Source organism: Takifugu rubripes, chromosome 9 (genome assembly GCF_901000725.2).
Source record: "Takifugu rubripes chromosome 9, fTakRub1.2, whole genome shotgun sequence".
NCBI lineage: Eukaryota > Metazoa > Chordata > Actinopteri > Tetraodontiformes > Tetraodontidae > Takifugu > Takifugu rubripes.
This window is the reverse complement of record NC_042293.1, coordinates 4,029,536-4,057,315: the sequence shown is the minus strand read 5'-3', so window position 1 is coordinate 4,057,315 and position 27,780 is coordinate 4,029,536. Positions and strand designations below refer to the sequence as shown.

General features: G+C 42.6%; 2 protein-coding genes and 2 long non-coding RNA genes across 6 annotated transcripts; 2 read left to right on the top strand and 2 right to left on the bottom strand.

Annotated features, from left to right (window-relative positions):
* The first annotated feature begins 11,143 nt into the window (after positions 1-11,143).
* Positions 11,144-15,035, top strand: LOC115251076 (uncharacterized). 3 transcript variants are annotated; one of them, XR_003889634.1, is made up of 6 exons: positions 11,144-11,182; positions 11,702-11,917; positions 12,201-12,260; positions 12,361-12,568; positions 12,647-12,918; positions 13,045-15,035. It is a non-coding gene; the product is annotated as an uncharacterized lncRNA (long non-coding RNA). The 3 variants fall into 3 exon arrangements; XR_003889633.1 differs by having other exon boundaries at positions 12,462-12,568; positions 12,647-15,035; XR_003889632.1 differs by having other exon boundaries at positions 12,647-15,035.
* Positions 15,036-15,147: 112 nt separating this feature from the next.
* On the bottom strand, positions 15,148-17,224 carry LOC115251075 (uncharacterized). The gene is made up of 4 exons (XR_003889631.1): positions 16,781-17,224; positions 16,101-16,433; positions 15,402-15,909; positions 15,148-15,317 (listed from the first exon to the last, which is right to left on the bottom strand). It is a non-coding gene; the product is annotated as an uncharacterized lncRNA (long non-coding RNA).
* An 810-nt stretch (positions 17,225-18,034) lies between these two features.
* Positions 18,035-21,578, bottom strand: LOC115251073 (uncharacterized). Its single transcript, XM_029842052.1, has 3 exons — positions 21,183-21,578; positions 18,367-18,743; positions 18,035-18,280 (listed from the first exon to the last, which is right to left on the bottom strand). The coding sequence occupies exons 1-3, from the start codon at positions 21,472-21,474 to the stop codon at positions 18,191-18,193; spliced, it is 759 nt and encodes a 252-aa protein (XP_029697912.1). The 5' UTR covers positions 21,475-21,578; the 3' UTR covers positions 18,035-18,190.
* A 219-nt stretch (positions 21,579-21,797) lies between these two features.
* On the top strand, positions 21,798-23,492 carry LOC115251074 (zinc finger protein Dzip1-like). Its single transcript, XM_029842053.1, has 4 exons — positions 21,798-22,476; positions 22,605-22,689; positions 22,764-22,855; positions 22,983-23,492. The coding sequence occupies exons 1-4, from the start codon at positions 22,384-22,386 to the stop codon at positions 23,436-23,438; spliced, it is 726 nt and encodes a 241-aa protein (XP_029697913.1). The 5' UTR covers positions 21,798-22,383; the 3' UTR covers positions 23,439-23,492.
* The last annotated feature ends 4,288 nt before the right edge of the window (positions 23,493-27,780 follow it).

The following is a 27,780-nucleotide window of genomic DNA, read 5'->3' as shown; positions in this document are numbered from 1 at the left end:
TCCACTTTCTGTGCATTTCCTCAACTTTGTGCGGACTGCGGTTGCACATTAATGAATAAATGAATTAATTAGATCTTGTTTGATGTGCCATCATCATCAGGCGTCTCTCCCCTGTGGTAATGACCTCAGTAATGGGGCTGCCTTTAATAGGATTTTAATTGATTTAGCTGCTTTAAGTTCGATCTATTTAGCTCAGACAGGAACTGATCCTTAGCTGCTCACACCATTTTCCGTCATCTGATCCGTGGTTAGATTGTCGCTATGCAAAGCATCAAGTTTAAAGTCAGTCAAGATAACTGATGGAGGCAGGCTGCAGCATTGTCAGAGCTAACTTCCACTGTCTTGCACCAGCACATGGGCTCAAAATGATGCTGAAGACCTAGTCTGTGCATTTGTTGTCCCAGCCAGGGTGTTAGCAGGACGTCTGAATAGTTCCTTGAGAAGCTGATCTAAAATCTGGCAACTAGAGTTCTGGCAGGAGTTGGCAGTTGAATTCACGATACTCCTGTGCCAACATCAATTCACACACACACACAAAAAAAAATCCAGAATAGATTTCAAAATATTTCTCCTCATCTACAAGGTGATTAGACGTCAAGTCCCAACAAACCTGCTCTGCTCTCAGAATGCTGGTTTACTTTGGGTTCTGAATCTTAAAAGTGCAATAGGTGGCAGAGCCTTTAGCAACTAGCCCCTCTTGCTGTAGAACCAGGTATGGGAGGCTGACTCCCTTTCTACTTACAAGATTAGACCTAAAACCTCCCTTTATAAGAAAGTTTATCAGTAATTCTTAAGACACAGTCATTATTCTAGCTAAGCTATTGCCAAGAAGCTAACTTATAGCTATCATCTCAGATATGCTGCTACAGAGCAAAGCTGTAGGGGCACAGAAACAGGATCCACCAACAGGTCTCCCTCACCTTGTTGCTGGTTCATGGCCACATATCTTCCTCTCCTCTCCTCTCCTCTCCTCTCCTCTCCTCTCCTCTCCTCTCCTCTCCTCTCCTCTCCTCTCCTCTCCTCTCCTCTCCTCTCCTCTCCTCTCCTCTCCTCTCCTCTCCTCTCCTCTCCTCTTCCCGCCCCATACTGCCCCGCCAGCCGCAGACTCCCCTCATATGAACCTGGTCCTTGTCAAGGTTTATTCCTGTTAAAATTAAGTTTCTGCTCTCCAGTGTTTCTCAGGGTCTGGATTTCTGTAAAGCACCCAAACACAATCTTAAAAAAAACAAAAAACACAATCACTCGCTTCACAAGATGTTCGGAACAGAATGTCTGGACCGAACGCACATAGTGTACCTTAAGCCTTTGTGTGTATGTGTGTGTGTGTTGTGTTGTGTGTGTGTGCGTGTGGTGTGCGCTGAGGCGGATGTCATGCATCTTATGAAAGCCACTCTGTCCTCTCCTCTATGCTAATGCCCTGACCGTGGCCTCGGTTCCCTGCGCCAGTCTCAGGCAGCCGGCCGACCAGAGGAGCTGATCAAACACTGGAGGAGGAGATCTCTGAGACTGGAGTCAGACGCTCTTTCATCTCCACTCTGCCGATGCCAGCACATGCTCTAATGTTTCATTTTCCGCTCGCACAGGGGAGGCAGCCTCCACAAAGCGAACTATCTGAGTGAACCCACTCGATCGGGCTGTCGTTTTAGATTCCGCTTCAACCCATTCTTCCCTGATGGAAATAAAAATACGCTTTTTTATGTGCCTCTATTTCGTATGCACCCCGATTCCCTCTGATGGGGCACAAGGTAAATATGTGCTAGTTTCTGAGGTTTCACCCAGGAGAAAGACAAAATATTGGTTAAACTCACGCGCACAGCTGAATGAGATCGGCCCTGTATGAGTCCACAGGGGTAACCTGATGCAGCCATCCCAGCTTCCCAACTTCAAACCAGGGCAATTTATTTATGTATCGTCTGACTTTGGCTGCATTTGCCTGTAATCTGCTCACCATTTCTGCAGGTCCTGGCTAATGAGGAAAAGAAAAAGGCCCTGAAATTAAAATCTTGACTAAATTTTGTCCATTATTTCAGAGCTGCGGACGTGTGAGATTTAACTACACTGACTCAACAGCCCAGAAGTAAATGTTACCTGGATATTTTCATTGGCAAATCTTTGCAAAATAATCAAGCTTAATTTTGACCATGCAGGGATGCGGTTTTGTAAATATTCTTAAATATCTGATTTCTGATTCAACTGGTTGGCTGGCTGGAGGGTCAGCTGGTTGACTGGTTGCGCTGGCTGCCACTCGCATGAATGGTTTGGCTGACCGTGCTTGGTTAACGCTGCTCTTGCCTTTGATGTGCGGCGAGCCGAGTGATTTTTGGTGTTACTGTACAGGTGAGAGAGCAGAGCTCCCAGAACCCCCCCAACTCCCCAGATAATCCACAGAGGTTCAGGCTCTTGTGATAATTTGGTCTGCAAAAGCAGAGCTCCCACTCACACCTACCCCTTTTATACAGTCCATTTAACAGAACACTCAGTCTCCCTCCTCTTCTCAGCTAAGTCAGTGAGGGAAAATTACAATGTCCGGGTAATTGCACCACATTGCAAGTTCTTTATTTAATTGGTCCACACCTTTTGAAATTCTGTCAAAGCAGGTGATCACTAGGGCTGCAGGTGTTAGCGCTTTGTTTTTTTGCTCAACAAAGGCCAGAAAACATTGAACATCGGTAGAGGATATCACGGTGACATGATATGTTTTATGAGCAAAGAAGCAGCAGTTTCCATGTACATCAAGAGCAGAACAATGTCGAAATCTGAATACGCAGCAGACACTCGAGGTTCGTGCAGCCCTGGCTAACAAAGAGAGTTCAGCTGTCAATCGCATTGTTTTCTAAGCATTACCATGATGTTAACTGAATTTCAAGTGACTTGAATCCTTGAACATACATTTTTTACCAGAAATTTCAGGGTTTAGCTTGTGTTCTCTTAGTAGAGGGGACTAATTATAGTTTCCTGTAGCCGACAACAAGGGGGAGATAAAGACAACATGCCCTCACTGTCCGTGTATGCAGTCCATATTTAAAGGCAGTGGACTCTTACATTACAAAATCTGCATCTTTTGCATCTTTTGCTATAAAATGATATAAAATGATATATACCCTTGATATAAATGATATATACCCTTATATACCCTTTACATATCTGTGAACTCTGTAAATACAAACATGTAGATTGATATCATAAACATATATCATTGTGTGTATATATTGTATATACCCATCAGTTTTATTTGCTACTTCGCACTTCTGGTTAGATGCTAACCGCATTTCGTTGCCTTGTACTTGTGACATGTGTAATGACAATAAAGTTGAATCTAATCTAATCTAAAATAGGGAATTTAAATTGGTTTTTCTGTAAATTCACAGCTGCTAATGGCAGTAAAAAGATCGTTAGTGTTGTTATATATTAATTGAGACAAAGGATTGGAAACTAAATGTGTATAACTGATATATATATATTTTTATATGATTCTGCTATAATATAGAGGCATCTAAATTCTTCTAAATCCTGGAAGATGTCCGACTATGCAAACACATACGCGAGAAAATAAACCCTCCCGCTGTCCCATCCCATCCCATCCCAGTGAGCAGCCTGCCCTCTCTGCTCTGTGGTGTTCAGAAATGCCTGTCACGTCACCACGAAAAGACAAGAGAGGTGGAGAGCCTGACATGGAGGGACCCCCCCACCCCACCCCCATCCTCCCCCCCACACACACACACTATAACTGCCCGCTCCACGGAGAAGAGACGGGAGGATTTTGAGGTATCTGATCCCTGGGAAGTGATGCGTGCCTAACCTCCCCTCCGTATCCTCTACAGATGCCGTCTGGGACTGTGAGGCCCTGCTCTGACGTCAGTGTTATTTCTGGCCATCTTATGGTCCGGGGAAGGGGGGGGGGGGGGCGGGGTCATCTGCTCTGATTATTCATTATTCTCAGAAGCAGTATCAGCTCGTAGACCGTAGATTTCAACAGGCTCAATGACAAAAAGCAGACAATTGCTGTCATCTCATCTAATCATATAAAGACAAACATGTCCTGAGCTGTGGTTATCATATAATTAACACCTCTCACATGTGCATTTCTATGATATATTTTGAACATGGGCAGAACCAGCGTATATCAGAAGAAATGAGCTAAAGGGAAAGAAATCTGAAGCAACAATACAAATGCCTGGCAGCACTGGTGTAGTCGAGTGTTTAGCATGTTAGCTCTGTTTTCCCAGATTCAGAAGCGACCATGAACGTTACGCCAGCACGCTTCAACTCTTTTAGCTTTACAGCCAAAGACTTCAAAGCCAACCATACAGATTACTCCTGCATTTATTTTAAGGTTCTGGATCTTCCTGAAGGCTCATTTCAACTCTATTGATCAGACTTCCTATGGCTGTAGGAAGCTGAAATTTGGATCACTCTTGCTTCTCTTCCTCATTGCTATCGTTGCTCTCGCCACCACTGGAGGTCAAAAGCACCTCCCAATTTTCTGTCATCTGCAGTGGAGCTTCAGACATCCCAGGTTGAGACGTGTATCTGTAGTCAGGATCTGGTTACTGAAAACAAGGGTGTGTTTGGCTTCCTTTACTCCAAGGTCACCCTGGGATACAACCGTTCTGGCTGCATGAGAAAGACTTTACCGCTGTCATTGTCAGCATGTATGGCAATTTCATAGTCTTCCTCCTGAGGCAGGATGAAGCAGCACAACAAGCCGGCTCTCGCTACAGTCAGTAAACTGTTTGCCAACCAAGTCACGATGCTGCCCTGCACTATGAGCAGATGTTTCTTCAAGATCTTCGCAATAAGTTGGTAATCTTGGCTCTGCTGTAGCAGAAGGGCAATTTCGATTTTTTTTTTGGTGCCCATCGTCTGGTGTAGCTCCCTGGACACTTCCGTGATGATGGCGGGAATGCTGCATCTGTTGCTTTTGATGTCACATCCCTGCAACTCTTCCAGGAGACTTTCTCTCAGTTTAAAATGATGGCGCTCAATTTGTCTTTGCAGACAATATGCAGCAAATCCTCCAGACTTTGGTTCACCAGCTCCATCACCAGATCGTGGCAGAAGAGCACCAAGTGCTTGGCTTCTATGGCGCCGAAAGATGCCAGCGGCTTCACGGTCGCGTTGGCGGGCATTGTTGCGTACGTCTCAATAGTGTTCTCTTCGGCAATGCAAAAATATGAAATGCAAAATGTCATTTAACGGTTTCTGTTGGGTCTGAGTTTCACAATATTATAATTCACCAAATCCAGCCTTTGTAGTCCTTTTGATTAACGGTGCTTTGATCTATGTACACTATGCGATCTTTCATGTTTTCAGCGCAATTTCATTTTTGTCTCAAATCTCTAGCCTCTCACTTTGATCTCTACAGATAACACGAGAGTCGTGTTAGGCGTCAGCGCGCCCACAGACATAAATTCATCTTAGCCATGTTAGCATAGCACAGATCCACTGTGTATTTCGATGGACGGTCATGACAATTACGGAAACATTGGCGGTGGGGGCAAGCGTGCTCTCTGTTTTGTACTTTGCCCTGGTGGTTTTGCACTTGGTTTTGTGATCAAGCTGCACTGATCCTCAAAGTAACATGTACCGTAGTTAATACAGACATGGACAGGACCAACAGCCCTGCCATGGAAGACTGCTCCAAAAAACAAAATCTATAAGTGCAGGCCAGCCACAATAGGCATAAAGCAGCTTCCATTAAGTATGGCTTTACAGCCAGAGAGAATTCTACTGTTGAATAGTGATGAAAAAAAGGAAATACATTCTATAGAACAGATCAGACACTGCAAGCATCTAATCAGCCTGAACTGTTCCTGTCCACGGAGCAGAGGTGTTATGAAGTCTGAGCAAATGATACGATGAAGCCAAACTATAAACACATGGACACGTTCCACCTGAGCAAATGACACCCCTCAGGTCCAATCCTGTGCATTTTCACATCAAATCAGTTTCATGAAATTCCTTTAAATCATCTCAAATGTGCTGCAAATCTACATTACACATTTTAAAAGTTAACAAATGCGAACATTGATATTTTTTTAAATAAAATTCAATGCCCTATGTGTTAACATAAGTAATGTGCAAACATGAATTACATATTTATATGTGCTATACTGTATATGGTGCACTATGGTACATTTCAATAGCAGAGGTGTCCCTGAATGCCACATCTGACAGAAACATCTAAGTAGTATTTCATGCCATGCAGCAGAAAATACACTTCCTTCCCGCTCCTTTTTGTGGTTTTATCCATTCAGCATAAGGAGAGGGGGAAAAAAACCATTTTGAATAAAACATTGGTCAAACTAGACGATCTTATCTCTTCAAAACATCTGCAGGGGGAAGTTATGTTGGGGTCAGTCAATGCATTAGCTTTCATTGATTCTTTTTATGCCACTTGGGGGCAGCGCAACGAGCGCCGACGCAAAGTTTATCTTTAAAAATGATGAAGCCGACGAAACCGAGTTGAAGAAAAGAGCACTGGTGTTCATTTAGACACAAACATGAATTGATTTTCCTTTATGCTGTTAATTCTCTACCTGTCTCTCTCTCTCTCGCTCTCTCTCTCTCTATCTCTCTCTCTCTCTCTGTGTGTGTGTGTGTGTGTGGTTGTGTTTAATGAATGTCCAGCTACCTCCATGCACACTGCTCAACAGAGGACGCCCTGCTGGGCTGACAGGGAGGCCCCCATGGCTCTGTCCCTCTTTCATGTCGCTCACAGCTGGAGCTTCAGATACCCTTCAATACATGTGGCTCCATGAACACAGCAGCTATTTGCATCTGTTTGTGTTATTAGCATGAAAATTGCAGACCTTCTGTGTGTAAACCTCAGGTCTATCCACTTAATCTCCATGTGAATATTTCAAAGTTCGATCTTTTTTTTCCTTGCTTCCAGGCTTTGTCTTCCTGCACAAGTAATTTATGATCGGTGTCATTTCTCCCTCCATCCCTTCCTCCCTGTGATCCCAAGCTTACCGTCCTCGCACGCGGGCATGGGGTTTGAGGAGAAAGCCCGGTGTTGGAGGCAAACCGCAGCCATAATTGAAATGGTAATTTTCTGATACAGGAAGATGACCTATGTTGACACAGAAATCCCTGGCCTCACTGGATAATAAACACATGGGGAAAAAAAGGTTCCATCGAATACATTGAGGTGTATTTTCACTCATCAGTCCACTTCCTCCTCTTCCTCCTCTTCCTTCGCTTCCTCCGCTCCTCTGTTATTTTTATTCCACTTCATTAAGACCGGACTGTGATATGCTAATCGGAAAAATCATTTTCTTACATCCAGAATGTGCAGGACTCGACAAAGACGGGCGTGTAGAGCGTCATGGTAACCTTCGATACGTATGATAATGTCCCTTTGAAATTCTAATCTTCTCTCTGTCTGTCTGCCAGATGGCCTGATCAGTTAAAAAAAAAAAAAAACCGAGAGTTTTTGTACTACTGCAGTGTTTGCCTGGCTTTACTGAACCTGAGCACCACATTCACCTTGACCCCCTCATCTTTGGGTGAGATTTATTGAGACTGAAATATTTTGCTGCAAAGAGCCACACAGCGATATTAGTGGATATGGATGTTTTGGAGACCGACTGTTCTTCCAAAAATTGAAGGGGAAGGGGGCAACTGGGACTGAGAAAGAGAAGAAAATCAGTCGGGAAATATTAAAGCTGAGGCAAAACACGAAGGGCCAGAGAGCAACTTTACAAGACGGTCAACCAGATGGAGACAAAAGGATGAAGGGTCGGAGTTAAACAAGCGACGGGAGAAGTCAGCCGTTGGAGGAGACATTTACAAAACAGACATTTACAAAACAGCTGGAGAACAGCAGCTGACTGGCTGTGAGAGCCATCATAGATCTATTATTAAGGATTGATTTACATTTGAAATGTTTACATTTCTGATGAGAAAATATTTGTAATTCAGATTCTGTAAATCAGGCAAATCTCCATAATTCAGGTGATTCTAATGCAATCTTTGTATATTTTAACTATTAACATTGATATTAATATTATTAGCCTCAATTTTACACACACACACACACACACACAAACACACACACACACACACAGTTTCCCAAAAGCTCCATCACAATATTCACGGCCTGTCTATGGTACCTGCTGAGTTCCGCTGCCCCCTTCTGTCCCGTATACCTTTATTTGTCGCAATAGGCTTTGCTCAGATTGTATGGTGATGTAAATGTAAATAAGTCAGCCATACGTGCACTCTCGCAGCAGCAGGGGGGCAGCGCAAAAGAAGATGGAGGCCTGGAATCAAAGGAGCCAACGGTAGGGCCACCGCGGCCGAAACCGCAAAGTAATTGGCTGCTTTTGTTTGCATCAAATGGGGTCTGTCAGGGAACTGATACCTGAGAATAAAGGACACTGCAGTTTGCTTTTTCCTTTCTTTTTAGCGGGTTATTGAGAGATTCTATTGCAGCTCACCTATGTAGAAATGTGTGTTTTACCACACAGGGAGGGGGCGATGTAAGAACACACAGGCTGCTTTAAGAAAGAGAAAACCTAATGGACAGTTGTATACTGTATGTGTGTGTGTGTGTGGGGGGGGGGGGGTGGGGTGCGCACCATACTGTGTTATTTGAGACACCATCTGATGGTCAGTGTTTATTTTAAAGTAATTGCCTCTGAAGGGTGGCTGGCTGGGATGTCTTTATTTAGATGTCTTTATCCCCCCTCCCCCCCCCCCCCCCCCCCCTTCCCCAATCTAACAGCAAACATTTTACCTGGACCCATTAGGCATCAGACGTAACACATCAGAGGGAGCGTTCCGCCAGCGTCACTCCTGCCAAGGTCTGCCCTTCCTCAATGACCTGCCAAGGCTCAGAGCTCTTTTTCTCTCCTGCTCTGAAAATTTCCGTCCCTTTTGATGGTACAAAATTCCCTCTGAAGTCATTTAATTCAAACTTTAAATAGTGGCGTTTTTTTCCCCCCTCAGGTCAAAAGGGTGAAAACGTATTTATTTCTGAAGAATTAAATTCAAACCCATTAGGGCTCCCTCTGGGGCCTTCCTGCTGAGAAGTCTCACTTTAAAATAGAACTCAGATGAACCATTTCAACCCAGTCTGTCAGCACTCCTGAACAAGAACAGCTGGCTGAGAAAACCAACCAAACTTGGAGAGGTGAATCTCAAAATTGAGCTCTAGCCGTCCTTAATTAGACCCCATTTACAATGTTTAATGAAGCGTCTAAGCGTTAGAAACATCTTCCCTGATACACCTTAATCATACACGTTTCCCCCTACTAACTTTTACAGTCTCAACTCTAGAGATCGGGTGACCTTGGCCTACGGTAGCTGTGGTCACAGTCCTGTCTGGCTGCGAGTCACGTGGTTATATCAGAACTATTGTGCAGCTCCACTTGGGGAGACTGAACTTTGAGTTAAAGTCCCCTTTGAGTCGAGACTCATTCTTCTTTTTTCCAACTTTTCTTTCAGCTTTGCTGATCCGGCTGACCTTTCCTCTGTCCCTCTGTGACGGCCGATCTTCAAAAGCTCAACCGCTGAGGCCCAAAGGTAAACAGCCGGAACACTGCTCAGCCGGTTGCACTCACTCAGAAGCACAGGCCACGTATGAAGTAATGAAACCCTCAAAACAAATGATCTGCTTATTCAACTGTTTAGGAATGCTGATTGATTAAGCATGTCATAGAAGCCTAATTTTGCATAATTAGCACATTATATTTAAATTTAGAATGCGGCCCTGGCACTCTCATCAGCGTAATACACTCTGTCACTGAGTGAATAGTTTAATACGCTGACTATTGTTTTGTTCAACAAACACATTTGTTTCATATAATGGATTAAGAAATATCTGAAGCTGAATTAAATTCATTATTGCTGTAGCTTTTTTGAGCGTGGCTGGATCTGCCACACAGAAAAAGACATGACTTACTTTTTGATAAAACTGGAAAAATGCTGACACCAGTTATGAATGAGACGTGGTTAAAATGCTAATATACAAATCATATGGTTCGAATGGAATGTTTGAATCCAAGATTGCGTTTTAATCTGATAAATCTGACAAAAGCGCCATTTATAGACGAACCAGCTGTTCTAAAGTAATGCTTTACTGACCTCAACCGACAACTTTAGAAACTGCAACCTACCGTTTCAGTCACCTTTTCATGTGAATACTCAAAAAATTTATTCAATACGTTTTTAAAAAATGTGAGACTTCAGAGAACATTTACATTGAAAAGCCACTAATTTTGTAATCTGAGATATAATTTTGGGGAAAACGGGGAAAAACTGCATTGTTATGTTATTCTTAATTGTGCTCACTGTTGCATAATATCATTCTTAAGGGTTAATTCTAATTTACTGTCAACATGACAATAGCTAGTTTGCAAATGTTCTTGCTGGCAATTAAGATTATCCAGGCACAGGTAATACACTGTGCACAGTAATGATGTCGATCAATTTGCTTATGGTCCAAGTTGCAAAAAATACTGACAGCATTATAAATACAGAAAAAAAATCTTTGATGACTCATAAAAGAGGCCATACTGTTTGTAACATGCTAAATAAACGACTCCACTGTACACTGGGCTGAGGTCTGTTCAAGGGGTGTTGAACTGGAAAAACAGGAAAACTCTTTATTATGTATTTTGCAAGAATCCTCCAAACTCAAATACGAATTGTCTACAAAATTGTAACTTAACTAATAAAGACAACAAACTAGCTTCACACCAACCAAAGCGCTACAATTGATTGTGTAGTTAGATCACATTGTCAAATCCAATTGTTCAACACTAATACACATTCTAGAGATTTTGTCCATAATATAGATGTCATAAAGGCAGCAGTGGCAGAGTCTCTGAATCCTTGCAACTAGAATTTTAATGGTGCACTTATATGCAGCAAAATCTTCACTGGTGTCAAGTTGACATGTTTCTCTAGTGTTACTAAATCACTCATAAACAAATGACTCGATTTGTCTATGGAGGCACAGCCAACAATAATTACTTTTACATTTTAGACCAAAAACAATAAAACATTGTGGATGCAAGAGGAAATGAATAAAAAAAGAAAATTTAGGTGGGAAATGTATAGAAGTACACACTCCGATACAACAGAGGTCAGTATACTTATGTGGTTAGTTTGTACTCACAATGATCAAATTCACGAAGAAGAAAGTCCACCACAGAACAGGAGCGATATACCGGTATATACTATGTTCATAATTATTGCTTTTGTACCCTTCTAATCTGTCTTTATATTAAAACGTCACTAAATCGGTGCATTTCAAATCGCAACACATGTACCAAATAGATAGACAACCTATGCTATTTTTACGTTTTAATCATTGTTGTTAAATTCATTTTAATTTCAGACCGCTGTCTTTGTCCCAGTCTAAAGAGATTTATATATATTACAATTTTATATATATATATAAATTTATATATATTATAGCATAAAGAATCCGAAACCATCACACTTAACATCCGCAAGCTTAGAGGTCAATGTGGAGCAAGAGTCTAAACCCAGAAATTCCAGTAGGGTTGTCTCAGCAACTGTCAACCATCCTTGTCAGTCAATCCATCCATCCATCCATCCATCCATCCATCCATCCATCCATCCATCCATCCATACATACATACATACATACATACATACATACATACATACACATCCATCCATCCATTCTAGTCTAATCTAATCTAATCTATCTTTATTTATATAGGGCCAGACTCATATAGGGGGACCCTCCTGCTAATGGCCGGCAGATGTCGCTTCTGGCATCCACGACAGTTACCGTCAGTGGATGATCAGCCCATACGCGGCAATAATAGTCGACCAGTGCAGAGGATACCGGTGGAACCGCGTCCCAACAACCCCCATGAGGTCAAGCTGAGCTAACCGAAAATGTCGCCAAGAAGCTCCGGGACACAGAGATTGAGTACCTAAAAAAGCGCTTTCCCAGAGAACAGTTGATTGTCCAGGAACAAAATGGATGTGCATATTACAGAGCATCCGTTGTGGCTACTGATCCAGACTGTAAAATGTTTATATCATCATCATTTTAATCAGAGCTAATATCCTCTGTATGGTGGTAAAGCATGGCCACATATTTTCCTGAATACATTCATTTCTAATTTAATATGACATCCATTCACATAGTGAACCTTAAGTCAGAGCTTTATCAAGAAATATGCTGACACAGAATTTTCACTTCTCTCAAGCCTTTTGACCTGAAAGGAATCCACATCATGGTGAGCTTCCCAGAAAACTACCCCCAGCAGGTAAAGACAACTGTTTTAATTAACATAGCATGTTCTTATTAGATTGTCAATAGCTTAGATGTGACAAACAGTTCATCATTACTTTGTTACATTTTAATAGGTTTTTACATTGGATGTTACTGGACCAGGGTCTGCCACCAGTAATGGCCAGGTAGAAACACACACATTTGAAATTATTTTCATTTCATTGTCATACGGCAGGCATCTTCAGAGTGGCTGCAAGCCAAGCATGTAACCAATGAGCTGCTTGGAAAAGAGCTGCTGTTCCGCCCCTTCCTTTGCTGGCTAGACCGAAATATAAATAAAAGGTATAAATAAAAAAAGGTTATATTTGATAATAGTTAATTCTGAAATCAAGACAATCTCTCTCTCTCTCTCTCTTCCAGTTGAAAACGAACATTGATTTGGAGAAGGCTGGGCTGCAGTTTATCTCCTTTCTAGAGCTCCAGGAAACAGTGTGCGACAACACTGCCAAGAACCGTCAGTCACCAGGAGCTGATGTGGAGGGATGCTGGATACAACGGGAGATGGAGAGAAAACAGCAGAGGGAGAAATGGGTCCAGGTATACCAGGAGTATACCAGGAATACTCAAATGATGAAGGCCAGGAGGAGGAGGAGGTGGTGGAGGAAGCAACTCATCTGATGGAGAACATTAAGGTCAGTGATCCTCGCAGAGGGACAGAGATGAAGATGCTGGGACTCCGCCTGGGAGAGAACACTCTCACCACTTGCCCACACATTCCACCTGGGATTCACCTAGATCTCTGAAATTTTATTTCTCAGCTCAGTCAAATCAAGACTCATTGCTGAAGTCACGGAAACAAAGGAGAGGAGTATGAAGGAGGAGCTTAATCCTGCTCTGCAGAGCTTTAGGAAGAAGCTTCTCATTCCTCCAAATATCTTGCACACACGGCCACTCAATGTTATGGCACCACCATATAGACCCATACATACAGATGTGACAGCTCTTGCTTTAGCTGTTCAAGACAGTATAACAGTTAAAAGGCTACCAATGCCAGAACCACGCGTGTTTGATGGCAACCCCATTCATTTAATTGAATAGAGGACATTGTTCACATCACTTACTGACCAATGGAACATCCCTGCTGCAGATAAGCTTTATTATCTCAACAAATATGTTTGTGGTGCAGCTTGTAAAACTCTTGATGGAGTGTTTTACAGAAATGATGAAGACGCATTTTAGGGTGCATGGAATAAACTTAACCACAGGTATGGACATACATGTGCTATCCAAAGGGCTTTCAGAGATAAACTTGCCAACTGGCCAAAACTGCATCCGAAAGACACACAAGGCTTAAGGAACATGTCTGACTTCCTGAATGCATGCCAAGAAGCCATCCCTCACATGTCTGGTCTCCAGATATTGAATGACTGTGAAGAGAATCAAAAACATGTGAAAAAATACCTGATTGGTTAGCATCTCGAAGGAACCGCAAGGTAACGCAAACATTGAATGAAAGGAGAGAATTTCCCGGCTGAAAATACAAAATCAACAAAGGGAAGTGCAAAACCCCAATGCATGTTTTGCCAGAGCAATAACCATCAGCTTTATAGCTGCTCTGAGTTCTTGAAGGGTTCTCTCAATGAACGATGGCAATACGTAAAGGAAAAGGGGTTGTGTTATGGATGTATGAAAGTTGGCCACAAAGCAAAAGGATTGTAGTCATCTCCACTCTTGTGACATTTGCAAAGGAAGACATCCAACATGCCTTCATGACTCAAATTACACAAAAAGGGAAACACCTGTCACTCAAACCATGTATATCTCAGGTAACACAGTGGAGTCAACAAGTGTACTTCATGGACTCATCAGAAAGGCCCGACTACACATGGGTGATCGTAGTCAAGGCAATGAGGGTCGGCGCTGTAACAAGGTTGTTGAAATAGAGCGCCCAGTTCAAAAGGTTGTACTACTATTAGAGGAAGCCTAAAACTTCACTTTCAGAGCATCTTCAGTTCTAATACATGATGTAATATAAGAGTGCAATAATAGTTTGTGTATATTGTTTCATATTGTTGTAAAATATAGTAAATCACTTGTGAAGAACTGAAGATTTGTTCATTCACTCATGATTGGTGGGAGTATAAAAGAACAATTGTCCTTATTTGGTTATTTTGTTATTTTCCTTGTACAAATATTTATATTTTCAGCCTGTGTCTTGAATTTAAGGATGAAACTTTATTTTGAAAATGCGATTTTTATTTTTAATTTGCGAACGGATATCCTCGATCGATTTTGTTAATCGTAGCTGATACGTATGTGTATGCACGGTGAAGGGAGACATGGAGAATGCCAGGTTACGGATTTTTCTGTTTATAGTGCCTCAATTGGAGAGGAAAAATGTAGTTGTCATCAAATAATTCGTTCTAAATGTTAAGTTTATTTTAAAGAGTCTGTGTTAAATGTCTCTTTACTGCACAGCTCTTACAGTACAAAAGAAATGAATAAACTCCTGAACATCTGTAGAAGACTTTGACCATTTCTACCTGAGGACACTACATGTTCTAAGTTGAAGGAAAATGAGTACTCATAGTCTTCAGTGGCGGTAATACGATTCGCCATTGTTTCTGTCCACATCTGTCCTGATATTCTAACTTTTACTGTCATTTCTTGAACTTCAATCATTTATCTCAAATTACTTTCGACAAAACTGCCCCTAAATCGATCACAGGGACGAAGATCGGTCAGTAATCGGTGTATTACGACTGCGACATCAAGTGGCCGCCTGAAGAACTGTATGCAAGTCGAGCATAGTTCTGGTTTAATCTGCCAGATATTAGTTTTGGTTTTTTTGTGATGTGACGAATTACAACCTTTATTTTTATTGATTAAAACAGAGAGGTAATACAATCACACCTACACCATTTTTTAAAGCTAATAAGTTTTTTTTAGCACAATAGTGTAGAAATAATAGAATGTCCAGGTCGGAGCTCAGGATAAGAATTATTTCTTCTCTTTTCGTCCAAAGAAGAACTTCATTAGACTGAACTTCATCTTTTGTTTCTTCTTTTTTTCCCTCTTCACGGAGGACTTGCTGCAAAGACAAAGATCATTTATTAGATTCAAGAATGTGACATCTGTCAGAAGTCAAACACAGAAGGAGGTGGAGGCAGCTCACCTTCAGCTGGACGATTCTCTCAGTCAGGAGTTGAATCTCCATGTTGGAGGTCTCATTTTCCTGCAAGATCTCTTCATGGTTCCTCTGGGTCTCAGGTCAGATCACTTCTTTCTCCAAACACTGTGAGGTCGGACACCATCTGCTTGGTCTTGGTGATGTTTTCACAGACCTCCTCTTTCTTCTTGAGCTCAGTCTGGTGTTTCAGGACCAAGGTGTCCGCGTGAGCCTCAGCAAGCGTTCTCCTTTCGCGCTCGACCCTGCAGATCTGTTGATCTTTTTCTACAAGAAGTTCTTTTAGGTGCCTGATCTCTTGCTGCCAGCTCTCTTCTGATCGCTGCATTCTTTGGGAGCTCCTGCACTCCTGCAGAGATTCTCCTCGGTTCTCCTCCCGTAGCTGCTGTGGCTTCCAATGTTCTGGTTCCTTCTTGGACACGGGGCTCAGCCTGTCTTCATTCTTGCAGCTCAGTCGTCTCGATTTTTTCACATCATCCAGAGCTCTGGAAAACAACTGAGTGAAGAAGCACAATGACAATTTACAACAAATGCACTCTTGTTTAAAATCCCCTGAATTCAATGTCGTCTGTATTTCAATGGGATATAAAAGGAGATGCTCCAATGCATGTTTGGATTTTATTATGATTCTTATGGAGATCACTAAGTATTAAGTAAATCAAATATATTATAGCGATGGAAACGTACGCTATTGCTTTTTTTGAAGCTTTGCGTCAGCCTCTTCAAGCCTTCCCTTCATGTCAGAGAAGGACAACGCCGGATCACTGTGATGTTCCTGTAAATCCAGCCGTTCCTGATTAAAAGAATGGAAGGCTCTGCCTCTTTGCCTTCCCCACTCCATGGGCCGTTGGAAGCTGGCCTGTACATGTTTGGGACCGGGGGACACCTTCTGCGGTGAATGGTTGTCCTCCCGCTCCTGCTGCGGCTTCCAATGTTCCGGCTCATGGGTCTCAGCCTGTCTTCATTCTTCCAGCTCTCTCCTCTTGATTTCCTCACGTCATTCAGAGCTCTAGCAAACAACTGAGTGAAGAAGCACAATGACAATTTACAACAAATGCACTCTTGTTTAAAATCCCCTGAAATCAATGTTGTCTGTACTTCAATGGGATTTCAAGGGAGATGCTCCAATGCATGTATGGATTTAATTGACTTATATTTTGAGATGATTCTTATGGAGATTGCTAAGTATTAAGTCAATCAAATATAGTGATGGAAACGTACGCTATTGCTTTCAAAATGTCACTGAGTGTCAATTTAAATTAAAATACAAATACAAAGACTGTAATAATCAACAGTCAGTGACGTAATTAAATAAATGGCAACAAGCCAGGGTGGTGTTTGAGTGAATCCTGATTGAAGCGTGTTACCTTGTTGACTCCTCGATGTCCTGTTGCCATTCTGGTGGATTATAAGGTTTCCAACTGCTGTAAAAATATAACGTTTCCAACTGCCACGGTTCCGTCCCGGTGCAGGAGGATGGAAGATGGACCCTTTACCGGGCTGACTCCTGCCGTTGGCGGGCGGGGCACCCGGAACCCGCTGCAGCACTGGTAGCACACCGCCCATGCCTGCTCCTCGTTGATGCGCTGCTCATAGGACTTCAGCACCTCCTCCACAGACAGTTCCCGGGGCTCGGACAGGTCCCGCGACTCGACGCGGTCCGTGGGAACGGTTATTCGTGGGTCTCCATCCTCGGCGGTTCGCTTGGTGGATCTTGCCATGGCGGCGGTACCGTGAAGCCCATCCTTCACTTGTGAAACACCGAGGCCATTGAAGCCTTTCGCGCACTCCTGTCCACCTCTCCGCTCCCCACCAGCTCAGCCGCGCGTCATTATCGCGGCCGTTAGAACCGGCGTGTTTAAAAATATGCTTCCGGTCAAATATTTCAAAATAAAACCACGGTTAAAAAAAAAAACTATGGCGACAAAACAGCACACTCACTGTTCAGCTTGACAACCCAGGCTGTTTAAATAAAGAAAACAATATCGCCCAGGTGATGATTTTTTTTCCCATTAATTTCGATTCGAGATCAATTCTTTATAATGACTAGTAGTTTTATTTTGAAAATAACAGCAACCATTCTTGTAGTAATTTCCTGTTTGAACAGTCGCACATCGTCCGTCAGTGAGGAAGAAACGTCCTCTGGCTGTTGCATAATCCACCTGTGGAAAACCGTTTGAAACAGATTCAAAAACTAAACAGCCTATTTGCATCCTAAACTGCAACATTACAGACTTTGCAACTCATGTGAAGCAGCAGGAAACTAAACCGCTATTGATAAAATAATTTAGAAAATCAACATTGAATGCATTGAATTTTGTTGTCAGCAAGATATGTTCTAAGTTGAAGGAAAATGAATACTCAAAGTCTGCAGTGGTGGTAATAAGATTCGCCACTTTTTCGGTCCATATTTGTCCCGATATTCTAACTTTTACTGTCATTTCTTGAACTTAATTTATTTCAAATCACTTTCGACAAAATTGCCCCTAAATCGATCACAGGGACGAAGATCGGTCAGTAATCAGTGTATAACGACTGCGACCTCAAGTGGGTGCTTGAGAAACTGCATGAAGGTGGAGCAGAGTTCTGGTTTAATCTGTCAGATATTTTGGATGTTTTGTGATGTGACAAATAACAACCTTTATTTTGCATTTTTATTGATTAAAACAGAAAGAATGAATACAATCATACTTATACCATTTTTAAAGCAAACAAGTGTTTTTCAGGACAGTAGAGTAGAAATAATAGAATGTCCAAGTCGGAGCTCAGGATAAGAATTATTTCGTCTCTTTTCGTCCAAAGAAGAACTTCATTAGACTGAACTTCGTCTTTTGTTTCTTCTTTTTTCCCTTTTCACGGAGGACTTGCTGCAAAGACAAAGATCATTTATTAGATTAAAGAATGTGACATCTGTCAGAAGTCAGAAACACAGAAGGAGGTGGAGGCAGCTCACCTGCAGCTGGACGATTCTCTCGGTCAGGAGTTGGATCTCCTTCCTGTTGGAGGTCTCCTTTTCCTCCGAGATCTTTTCCGGCTTCCTCCTGGTCTCAGTTCCGATCACATCACACTGTGGGAGGTCTGACACCATCTGTTTGGTGATGTTTTCACAGACCTCCCTCCGGAATCCCTCCTCTTGATTCCTGAGCTCTATTTGGTGTCTCAGCTTCTGATCAGCCAGCTTCTTGCAGCATTGTTTTTGGAGATGGGCACTTCTTTGTTTTTCCTGCTTGAGCGCAGCCTGCGTGCTGCTCAGCAGGGCCAAGGTGTCCGCGTGATCCTCAGTAAGCGTTCTCTTTTCGTGCTCCACCCGGCAGATCTGCTGATCTTTTCCTGATGTGTTAACACACATGAAGAAAGCACATTTTTTCCAAATACGTGTATCACTGACAACAGAAGTCCAGCAGGAGCTTCTCATATCTCAAAAGCCTGTTCCTTCATAGAGCACTAGCACGTAGCAGGTGCTACGTCACCGTCATTGCTCACATAAGTGATGCATTAACACTAGAAGTCCCAGAGAGCGGTCATTTGGCCTTTTTACCTAGAAAACCCACAAGACGGCCAATTGGCCCCAAGTCCCCCCTGTGGACACTCATTTTGTTATGGAAATGTGGCTGTTAGTGGCACACGGCCGGAGCCACATGAACCTGTGTGGGGGAGGGGACATACCTTACAGCTCAGGAGGTTCTTTTGAGAGCAAGTTTTAGTTGTGAGATGGATAAATACCTCAGTGAACATAGCCATAAAGACTTAAACTGGACTATGAGCTGTATGCAGTGGAAAGGATCAACAGGAAGGAAGGGATCAACACACTGACATTTATTGTTAAAAAAACAAAACATATTTACAAAGAATGAAAAAGCAACTTTTTCCCAGTTTTGGTGTGGAGGGTTGTTGCAGAAGTAATTGTTATTTTTGTGCTAAAAATAGTAAAAAAAAGAAAAAGAAACCCAAGCATATTTACAAAGAATGAAAAACCATGCATTGTGAGTGAAATACATTTGAGCAGTCACTCACAATCCTGGCACTGCCATTGCTCCTTTGGGCATTTCCCACATGTATATCGGTAGCAGTCAACACAGCGCACAGTTGCATTATTGTCCCTACATTTAATTTTAGCCTGACACTTGGCTCTTTTTCCTAGTTGTGATGTGGAGGGTTGTTGCCGAAATAATTTTTGGGCCACTTTTGGGCCTTTTTCTTACCCAAGTGGGTTTGAGCCAACTCTCTTGCAAGCTCCAGCAGGAAATCCACCCGTCTCTCCTGCCTCCCGGTGCATAACTGATAGAGCACGTGTGCATTCAGTGCTGCCATATCTATCATGTTATAGAACACTGCTACTGGCCAGCGCCGTGTTCCTGCGCGGACAGTGTACCCTCGCACCATCTGGTCCATGACATCGACGCCGCACTTTGTTGTGTTGTAGAGTGTGATGGTGTTTGGCTTCTTTTTGGTGGTATCCTGTGTCTGAATCATGCTCTGCATGCTGCTGAGAACAGCTGCTGAAGCGATAGTCCATGTGCACTGAGGTATTTATCCATCAAACAATTGTCTGGTTGCAGTCGATGAGTCGTTATGGTCACATGGGACATTCACAGGTTCACAATTTAGAATAGAATGTGTTTTTGTCTGTGTAGATTCTCAATCATCCAGGTCATTGTATCATTGTAGATTTCTCTGTCAACTGGACTGGGTTTCTTCTCTTGAAGACATTTCGCCTTCTATCCAGAAGGCTTCTTCAGTTCTGAGTGAATGTGTTTTTATTCCTCATTCTCTGTAAGGTGTGACCCCCTCACCCCACACACTGCCACTAACAGCCTCATTACCATAACAAAATGAGTGATTAGTGTATTCGGGAAAAGTGGTCAGGCCAAATGGCCTCTGTGTGGGTCTTCTACGTAGACAGAAAAATGCTGGGACTTCTAGTGTTAACAGCAACATCAATAACGACCATAAATATTGAGAAAGGAAAAAATCAGACATTTGGTTTATCGCTGGTTGTGGCCACAATGAGCAACTTGAATGAAACTTTTATTCTACCTCTACTTAGCAAGGATTTTGGAGAAGATTTTGTTCTGTTTTCATATTTTCAGGGGAACTGAAACTTATTAACAGATTGAGATGGGAAAATGTGCAGAGCAAATGACACCTTTAGTCTAGAAGTTGTCAATACTCATCTGCACAACTCATGAATATTATCTGGTGCGGGCTAAATTCCTGATGGGAAGCAACCAGAAGAATGCAGGAGAATCTTCCGAGGTTTGACTCTTTGAAGTCTGCAAAACAGTTCGCAAGAGGGAAAAGCTGGGCTGGATCTGTGAACTATGAATAATTAGTCATTTACCGGCATAGGAGCATTGCTCCTGACATCAGGAACGCGACAAAAAGCCCGCTATATTGTCCCCGTCTGCGTTAAATCCCGATAAACTCCAGTTACTTTATTGAAACGACCTTATTTATGGGGGGAAATGAAGGATATTACAAATAACCAGCGCAATATGCTGGTGCCTGCTATTAGATTTCTGCCTTTTCTGGGGGGTTGATTTGTTATTTTATTCTTCTCTGTATTTTTAACGCACATGCCCTGAAGAAGACGCGCATGGAAGGAAATTGTTGCTCGGTGATTTGGGCTTTGACGGACACCCAAATACCCCAAACTGTAAACACAACCTTACTTTTCATAACATTGTTTGAAAGTACTTTTCATGCGTAATGTTTGTGTGAGAGCTGCCCCAAAATGAGGCTGGTTCTCCAGGGGACGGTTAGCCCTACCGTTGTTGCGCGTCCGCAGGGCCACGGTTCCGTCCCGGTGCAGGAGGATGGAAGATGGACCCTTTACCGGGCTGACTCCTGCCGTTGGCGGGCGGGGCACCCGGAACCCGCTGCAGCACTGGTAGCACACCGCCCATGCCTGCTCCTCGTTGATGCGCTGCTCATAGGACTTCAGCACCTCCTCCACAGACAGTTCCCGGGGCTCGGACAGGTCCCGCGACTCGACGCGGTCCGTGGGAACGGTTATTCGTGGGTCTCCATCCTCGGCGGTTCGCTTGGTGGATCTTGCCATGGCGGCGGTACCGTGAAGCCCATCCTTCACTTGTTAAACACCGAGGCCAGTGAAGCCTTTCGCGCACTCCTGTCCACCTCTCCGCTCCCCACCAGCTCAGCTGCGCGTCATGAACGCGACCGTTAAGCCTGTCGTGTTTAAAAAATGTGCTTCCGGTAAAATATTTAAAAATAAAACCATTGTGACCAACTATGGCGACATCACAGCATACCCGTTGTCGTAGCTCGACAACCCAGGCTGTTTTAATATTAACTTTACGCCCAGTTGCAAATTCTGTCATGAATTTAGACTCGAGAGCAATTCTTTATTATGACTAATAGGTTTATTTTGAAAGTAACAGCAACCGTCCTTGTAGTGATTTCCTGTTTGAGCAGTCAGCTTCTTCCTAAGCGTTCTCTAGCTGTCGCGTAATCCACCTGCTGCTGGAGAGAACATCACGACCAAAATTTAACTTCTCTGTTCGGTTCCTGTCTCAACCTTCAAATCAGAAGCGGTGGAAAACATTTTTAAACAAATTCAAAAACTAAACAGCCGATTTGAATCCTAAACTGCAACATTGCAGACTTTACCGCTCATGTGAAGCAGTCGGAAACTAAACCACTATTGATAGAATAATTTAGAAAATCAACATTGGATTAATTGAATTTCGTTTTCCGCAAAATATGTTTTAATTTGAAGGAAACGAGTACTCAAAGTCTGCAGTGGTGAAATTACGATTCAACATTGTTTCGGTCCACATTTGTCCTGATATTCTAGCTTTTACTGTCACTGTCCAGTTGTCACTGGAGTGGCTGCATCATTGTCAGGAAAAAACTCATTTCTGGCTTGCAAAACACAGAGGATAAGCTGAAATCCAGTGAGGAAGAGTGCCAAAAGCTTAAGGACAAGAATAAGGAGTAGGAGGAGAAGATGAAGGGGATGGTCTCTGAGCTGAAGACCAGGAGAACTATTATTCAAAAGCAACAATCTCTGTTTGCAGCAAACATCAACAACGGCATCCAGGTAGCATTCAGATGTTAAAGCCTCGCTCCTGAGGAATATTAAAACCATTATTTTAACAAAAATCTGTCAAAAGGTCTGGTTTTCTAAAAAAAAAAGTTAAATATTGGCTGTGTTGTCTTTACTTTCAGTGTCAACACTGTGAGAAGAAGTACCTGAATGCCTTCTTCCTCCAGAAACATATGCTGCGGCGTCATCCGGAGCAGTGCAAGAACTGTAAATACTTCACACGTCGCATTCATGTTTCACTGGTGTGGACTCTAAAAACCTTGGTTTTTACATCTTTTCAGTAATGGTTAAGATTGGTCAGAAGAATTCTGAGATCGAGAGTCTGAAACTGGAGATCAGCAGTCTGAGGATGCAGCTAACCCAAGCAGCAAAGGTAGAAGAACCACACTGCTGTTGGGTTTGTGATGTGACTGAAATGTTTGGGCAGATGTCCAGACAAAACCATTTCTGTAAATCCATGTGGTGAAAAACAAAATGTCATCGTCTCCTTTGCCAACCAGGAGCAGCAGGAAAAGATGGAGCTGCACTACGAGAAGGAGAAACTGAAGCTGGAGAAGTCAGCGATGCAGGTGGGGGCCGAGAACCTGAGGCTGAAGGCGGAGAACCTCCGTCTGCAGCACGAGAAGCTTGAAGCGCAGACAAAGAGCGGGAGGCTGCAGCAGGAGTTGCAAAATGAAAAGGAGGAACGCGAGCAGGAAAACATGATGTTCCAGGCAGTGATCCTGAATCTGGAGGAGGAGAAAGTGGAGTTCCAAAATGGAAAGGAGGAACTCCGGCAGGAAACCATGATGCTCCAGGCAGAGATCGTGAGGCTGCAGCAGGAGAAAGTGGAATTGCAAAACGGAAAGGAAGAACTCCGGCAAGGAAACCACGATGCTCCAGGCACAGATCCTGAAGCTGCAGCAGGAGAACCTCACTCTGGAGTCGGAGAACAGCACCCTGAAGGATGTGAATAAGGTGAACAATGACACTCAATCAGTCCCTACAGATGATCTAATAATGGTTCAGATGTTCACCTGGTCTTTATGTAGAGATATTCTTAAACCTTCTGCTCAAAATGAGCCTGATTTAAACGGATCCTAGTTTGTGATCTCTTAAGCAGACTCTGTTCCAATGTCTCTGGGTGTGTGTGTGCATGTACTGTATGTGGGTGTGTGTGCAGAAACAGGACCACAGGGAGCAGAATAAAAGCCGGAAGCAGACGGTAAGGACGTCAGCTTCACACCGGCTGTCACTCTGACACAGGCTGCATAATTAGGTTGAGAGAGGAAGTGAAATAACATACAATCCCCCAGAATGTGCAGTGCACGTTAATGAGCATATTCACCATGGATGTATGGTGAAAAACACAAACAGGGAAATTCTAGACTTAAATTCGTTTGAGCTCGGCGAGTTTTTTTTATTATTTTTTTTAAATTATTGTCTCAGCCTAAGAGTGACGGTTCCCTGACTCTCTCACCTTAACACTTTGGATTGAGGTACAACTTCATGCAAACAATAAAATGATCTGTCATTTCACAGGGGAAGGTCTCCATGCCCACTCCAACCCAGAGCTCCACGATGTAAGGAAAATTTGATAGTGTGATGAATGTGATTAAGGAGATCAAAATATATTTCTCCTCTTTCTTTAAATAATCACACCTTCATGAGCAGCTTTGCATGGCTTTGAGTTTAACTGATTTAATTTGGCAACTCCTCAGGTTTGTTGATGACTCCTCAAGTGAAGAAACGTCCTGTGAACAGGAGGAGACTAAAATACTAAAATCCCAGTCACAAAAGCAGGAGTGTGACACATCCCACAGACCCAGTGAGGACATGCGGATATTGTCCCGTCGTCCTCAGCTACCCAGTCAGAGAGAAATGAAATGCAGACTGACAACAAGCTGACTGGAAATAAGAAGGGGAACCCTGGTAAAGGTCACTCACTGTCCACCTCCCAACCTAATTTAAACATGCAAATCATTGTGATGAACTATTGATGATTGTGTTAAAATGGTCACTTTATGTGTTCAGAGATGCCAGCAAGATCTCAGTTCAGGCTGCCCTGTAAAGTCATCCAGGTAAAGCCTGCAGAACCAGTTAGTAAACTCCTGAATCAGCCGGCAGAACCAGACAAGACGTCCACAGCCCAACCAAAGTAAGTCAATGCCATGGAAGAAAATTCAATTTTGAACTAGACTCTTGTCGTCCTCCATCAATGTTAGACTATTGATCATCTCTAAATGTTTTTGCTGAAACTCTTCAGTGTGAATGACCTTAAAAACTGTCTCTCCAACACCACAGATACCCTTCTATCTCAACATCCAGTTCAGGAGAAGAATCTGAAACCGGAGGAGACACCAGTCAGCAGCAGGAGGACATGCGGATATGGTCAATCCGTCCTCGGCTACCCAGTTACTCAGAGGGAAGTGAACTGGAGACTCACAACAAGCTGGATAGAAATAAGCAGGGGAAACCTGGTAAAGGTTCGTTGTGTGTTCCATATAAAGCTATACAGTTGATTAGAATATTGTACTGTATTACATGTCATTGCAGTGAAGCATATTTGATTTGTGTAGACGTTATCAGGATATTACATTGTAAAATTCTGCACAGTATAAGAAAACCCAACATAATCGTTTCTAGTTTCCTCTGCTGGACGTTTTGCTAAAGCACAACCAGAGGCGATGACATCTACAGACGCTCCAAAGAAATTTTCTTTCCTGTAAGAAATGTCTGATTTCTGGAAAAACAAATAATTTTCCATTTATTATTTACACCTAAATGATAAGTTTTGAAAAAAATAAGTTTGGTTTTAAATTCCTGCTTATTTCCCTCCAGGAACATTTTTTCAAATTTAAAAAAGAAATGGAAGAAAAAAAAGGAAAAAGAGGAACAGAATGAAGCAGGACCAGGAAAACACCAGGACACCAAACAATCAAATGTTAGAATGACAGCAATATGCTTCCTGTTAGTAGCCATAAAATGGTCTCCAGTATGATGGACAAACGCTGCAGCTTCCTCTTGAAAGACTGCACACGTTTCTCCTTGATGCTAAATGTATATTTCAGGTTATAGAATGAGGATACCCTCGGGGGGCACCCGGAGGGTTCCAAGCACTGAATATTCTTCCAAACGGAAGAAAAATTATGATCAGTACAAAATTACCATATGATTATCATATTAATCTGCAACACTGAGGACCTGATGGTGGCGCTCTCAGGGTACTTTAGCAACCAAATTCAATGGAAACAAACACAAACCTGCTGCTCAGCATTTAATGCTCTGTCAGTGATGCCAGTAGAAGCAGAGTGTTCCAACTATTTTGGTGTCTGTCTGTTGAGAACATCAAAACTACAGCACGGATTAGAGCGCAACCGAGCTGTTAGTGTAGCTCAAGTGGTTTAATAATCGTATTACAAACTGCGTTAATGGCCTCATGCTCCTGTGGAACACAACAGAACTCAGTGATACGTTCTTTAGTTCTAAAAAAAGGAAACACGATCATATTAATAGAGCCATTTTGTGCACAAATCTAAACTTAGCTCCAGTGAGCATGTGCCACATTCCTATATGACATTAGCAAAGTTATAAATGCACCTACAAATGCTACAATCATGGCTCATGTTCACTTCGTTTTGAGTATTTGCGTCCGGCTTTGAACACCTTTACAATACTTTGAAATAAGGGCCAGATCGGCATGATACCGATTCCTGCCAGAGGTGCTCGTCCATCCCGAGGTCTATCCATAGACTTTAAACTGTACTGTGTGTGTGTGTGTGTGTGAGTGTGTCCACAGGTTTGTCAAGGCAACTATATGGTTTGAAGTGCTTGTTTACAAGATGCAGAGTACAGTAAAATAAATTATTTTCCATATTGAAAGTGCATTTGTTTTTTATTCCTTAATTTTGACTATGACTGAAAAGTCATCCAGTTAAATCTTAGAAAGAATGAAATACACATGTCTCGCTTATTGAAAGCACACTTCAAAAGTTCCGTCTCCAGAGGTGGAATTTTCTTTCTCCATGACGGGAAAATCTTCTCTTCCTTTTGACCTGATTCTCCCTCACTTGACTTCACCAGGGAACGAGGAGCTCGATTCTTCATGGAGTTTAGCAAAAAAATCTGTGTGGATTCAAAGGGAAATGTCCGTCCCTGCTGGAGGCTTCAGGTTCCTTTATGGTGTTCTTGGCTTTAAAAATTGACTTTGACTTTCAAAACTGCAAATATAATCATGCCAAGGAAATGTCAGGAAAGGTGCCGATAGGTTTTGAATGTAAAGGAACCTCTCCAGTGGATGACCTTTATATCTCAGAGATGTTGTTGCACACAAGTGTTTGGTTGCTTTTCAAGAGAAAGGTCAGTTTTTCTGATTGCAGGTGGTCTGAAGCTCTACATAATTTCTTCAGTAAGAATAAAATCTTTGCTGCTTCAGACTTCCATCAGCTTTCATTGGAGTTACTCTGAAGTTGGTGCATTTTATTAATCTCAACTGTGGAATTACATCTGGAAATGTGGGGTCACGTATGGGTTGATTGGAGCCTCTTTAGCCGTCTCTGAGTGGTCATACTCTTGGATTTTGCATTGTCATCATTACCTGGGATGCCAAAAGCTTCTGTAAAGTCGCTGACTTGTGACCAACCAAGATCCTCAGATGTCACATGATTCTTGAACTTGAGAGCTGCTGATAGACCTGCAGAGCCGGTAATAGTGTTTAATCTTGGTGGTAACTTCTTGACCCTCTCACCTGTACCGGGATGCTTCCTTGGTGTCTATGCAAGGTGTCAGCGCTACTTTGTGGACATCTGACCAACTTGATTAGATCAACAATGTCTGGATCTTCATGTGATATTAAAAACAAAACATTTTCTGGAGAGCTCATATTCTTATACAAGCTCTTCCTAATTTTCTTCTCTATGTTTTTGAAGACTTCAGCGTGGATGTAAAACTGCTCATCTTGAACATTGTTCCATATGGTTTCGGTCAGGTTAGTGATGATCTCATCTCTTGTCTCCGGTACCATGTTTGCATCTGAGCATACAATGTAAACCACCTTTTCAATAACAAATTGTACGTACTTTTCGTTCTTCTTTGATCGCTGTTCTTCTTGAAACACTTTGTCAAGTGCACTGCTGCCTGTTTTTGAGTACTCATTCTTTCTGAATAGAGATTTGCCCATCAATGGTAATGTCAACCGGTCAGTCATTGAGTTCGTCCGGGTAGTCAGAAACCAGTTCATTAAGACCATAAAGATCCATGTTTTGCTCCATACGTCTGCGTGCACTTTACTTTGTGACTGTTCAGATGAGTCTCCTGAGC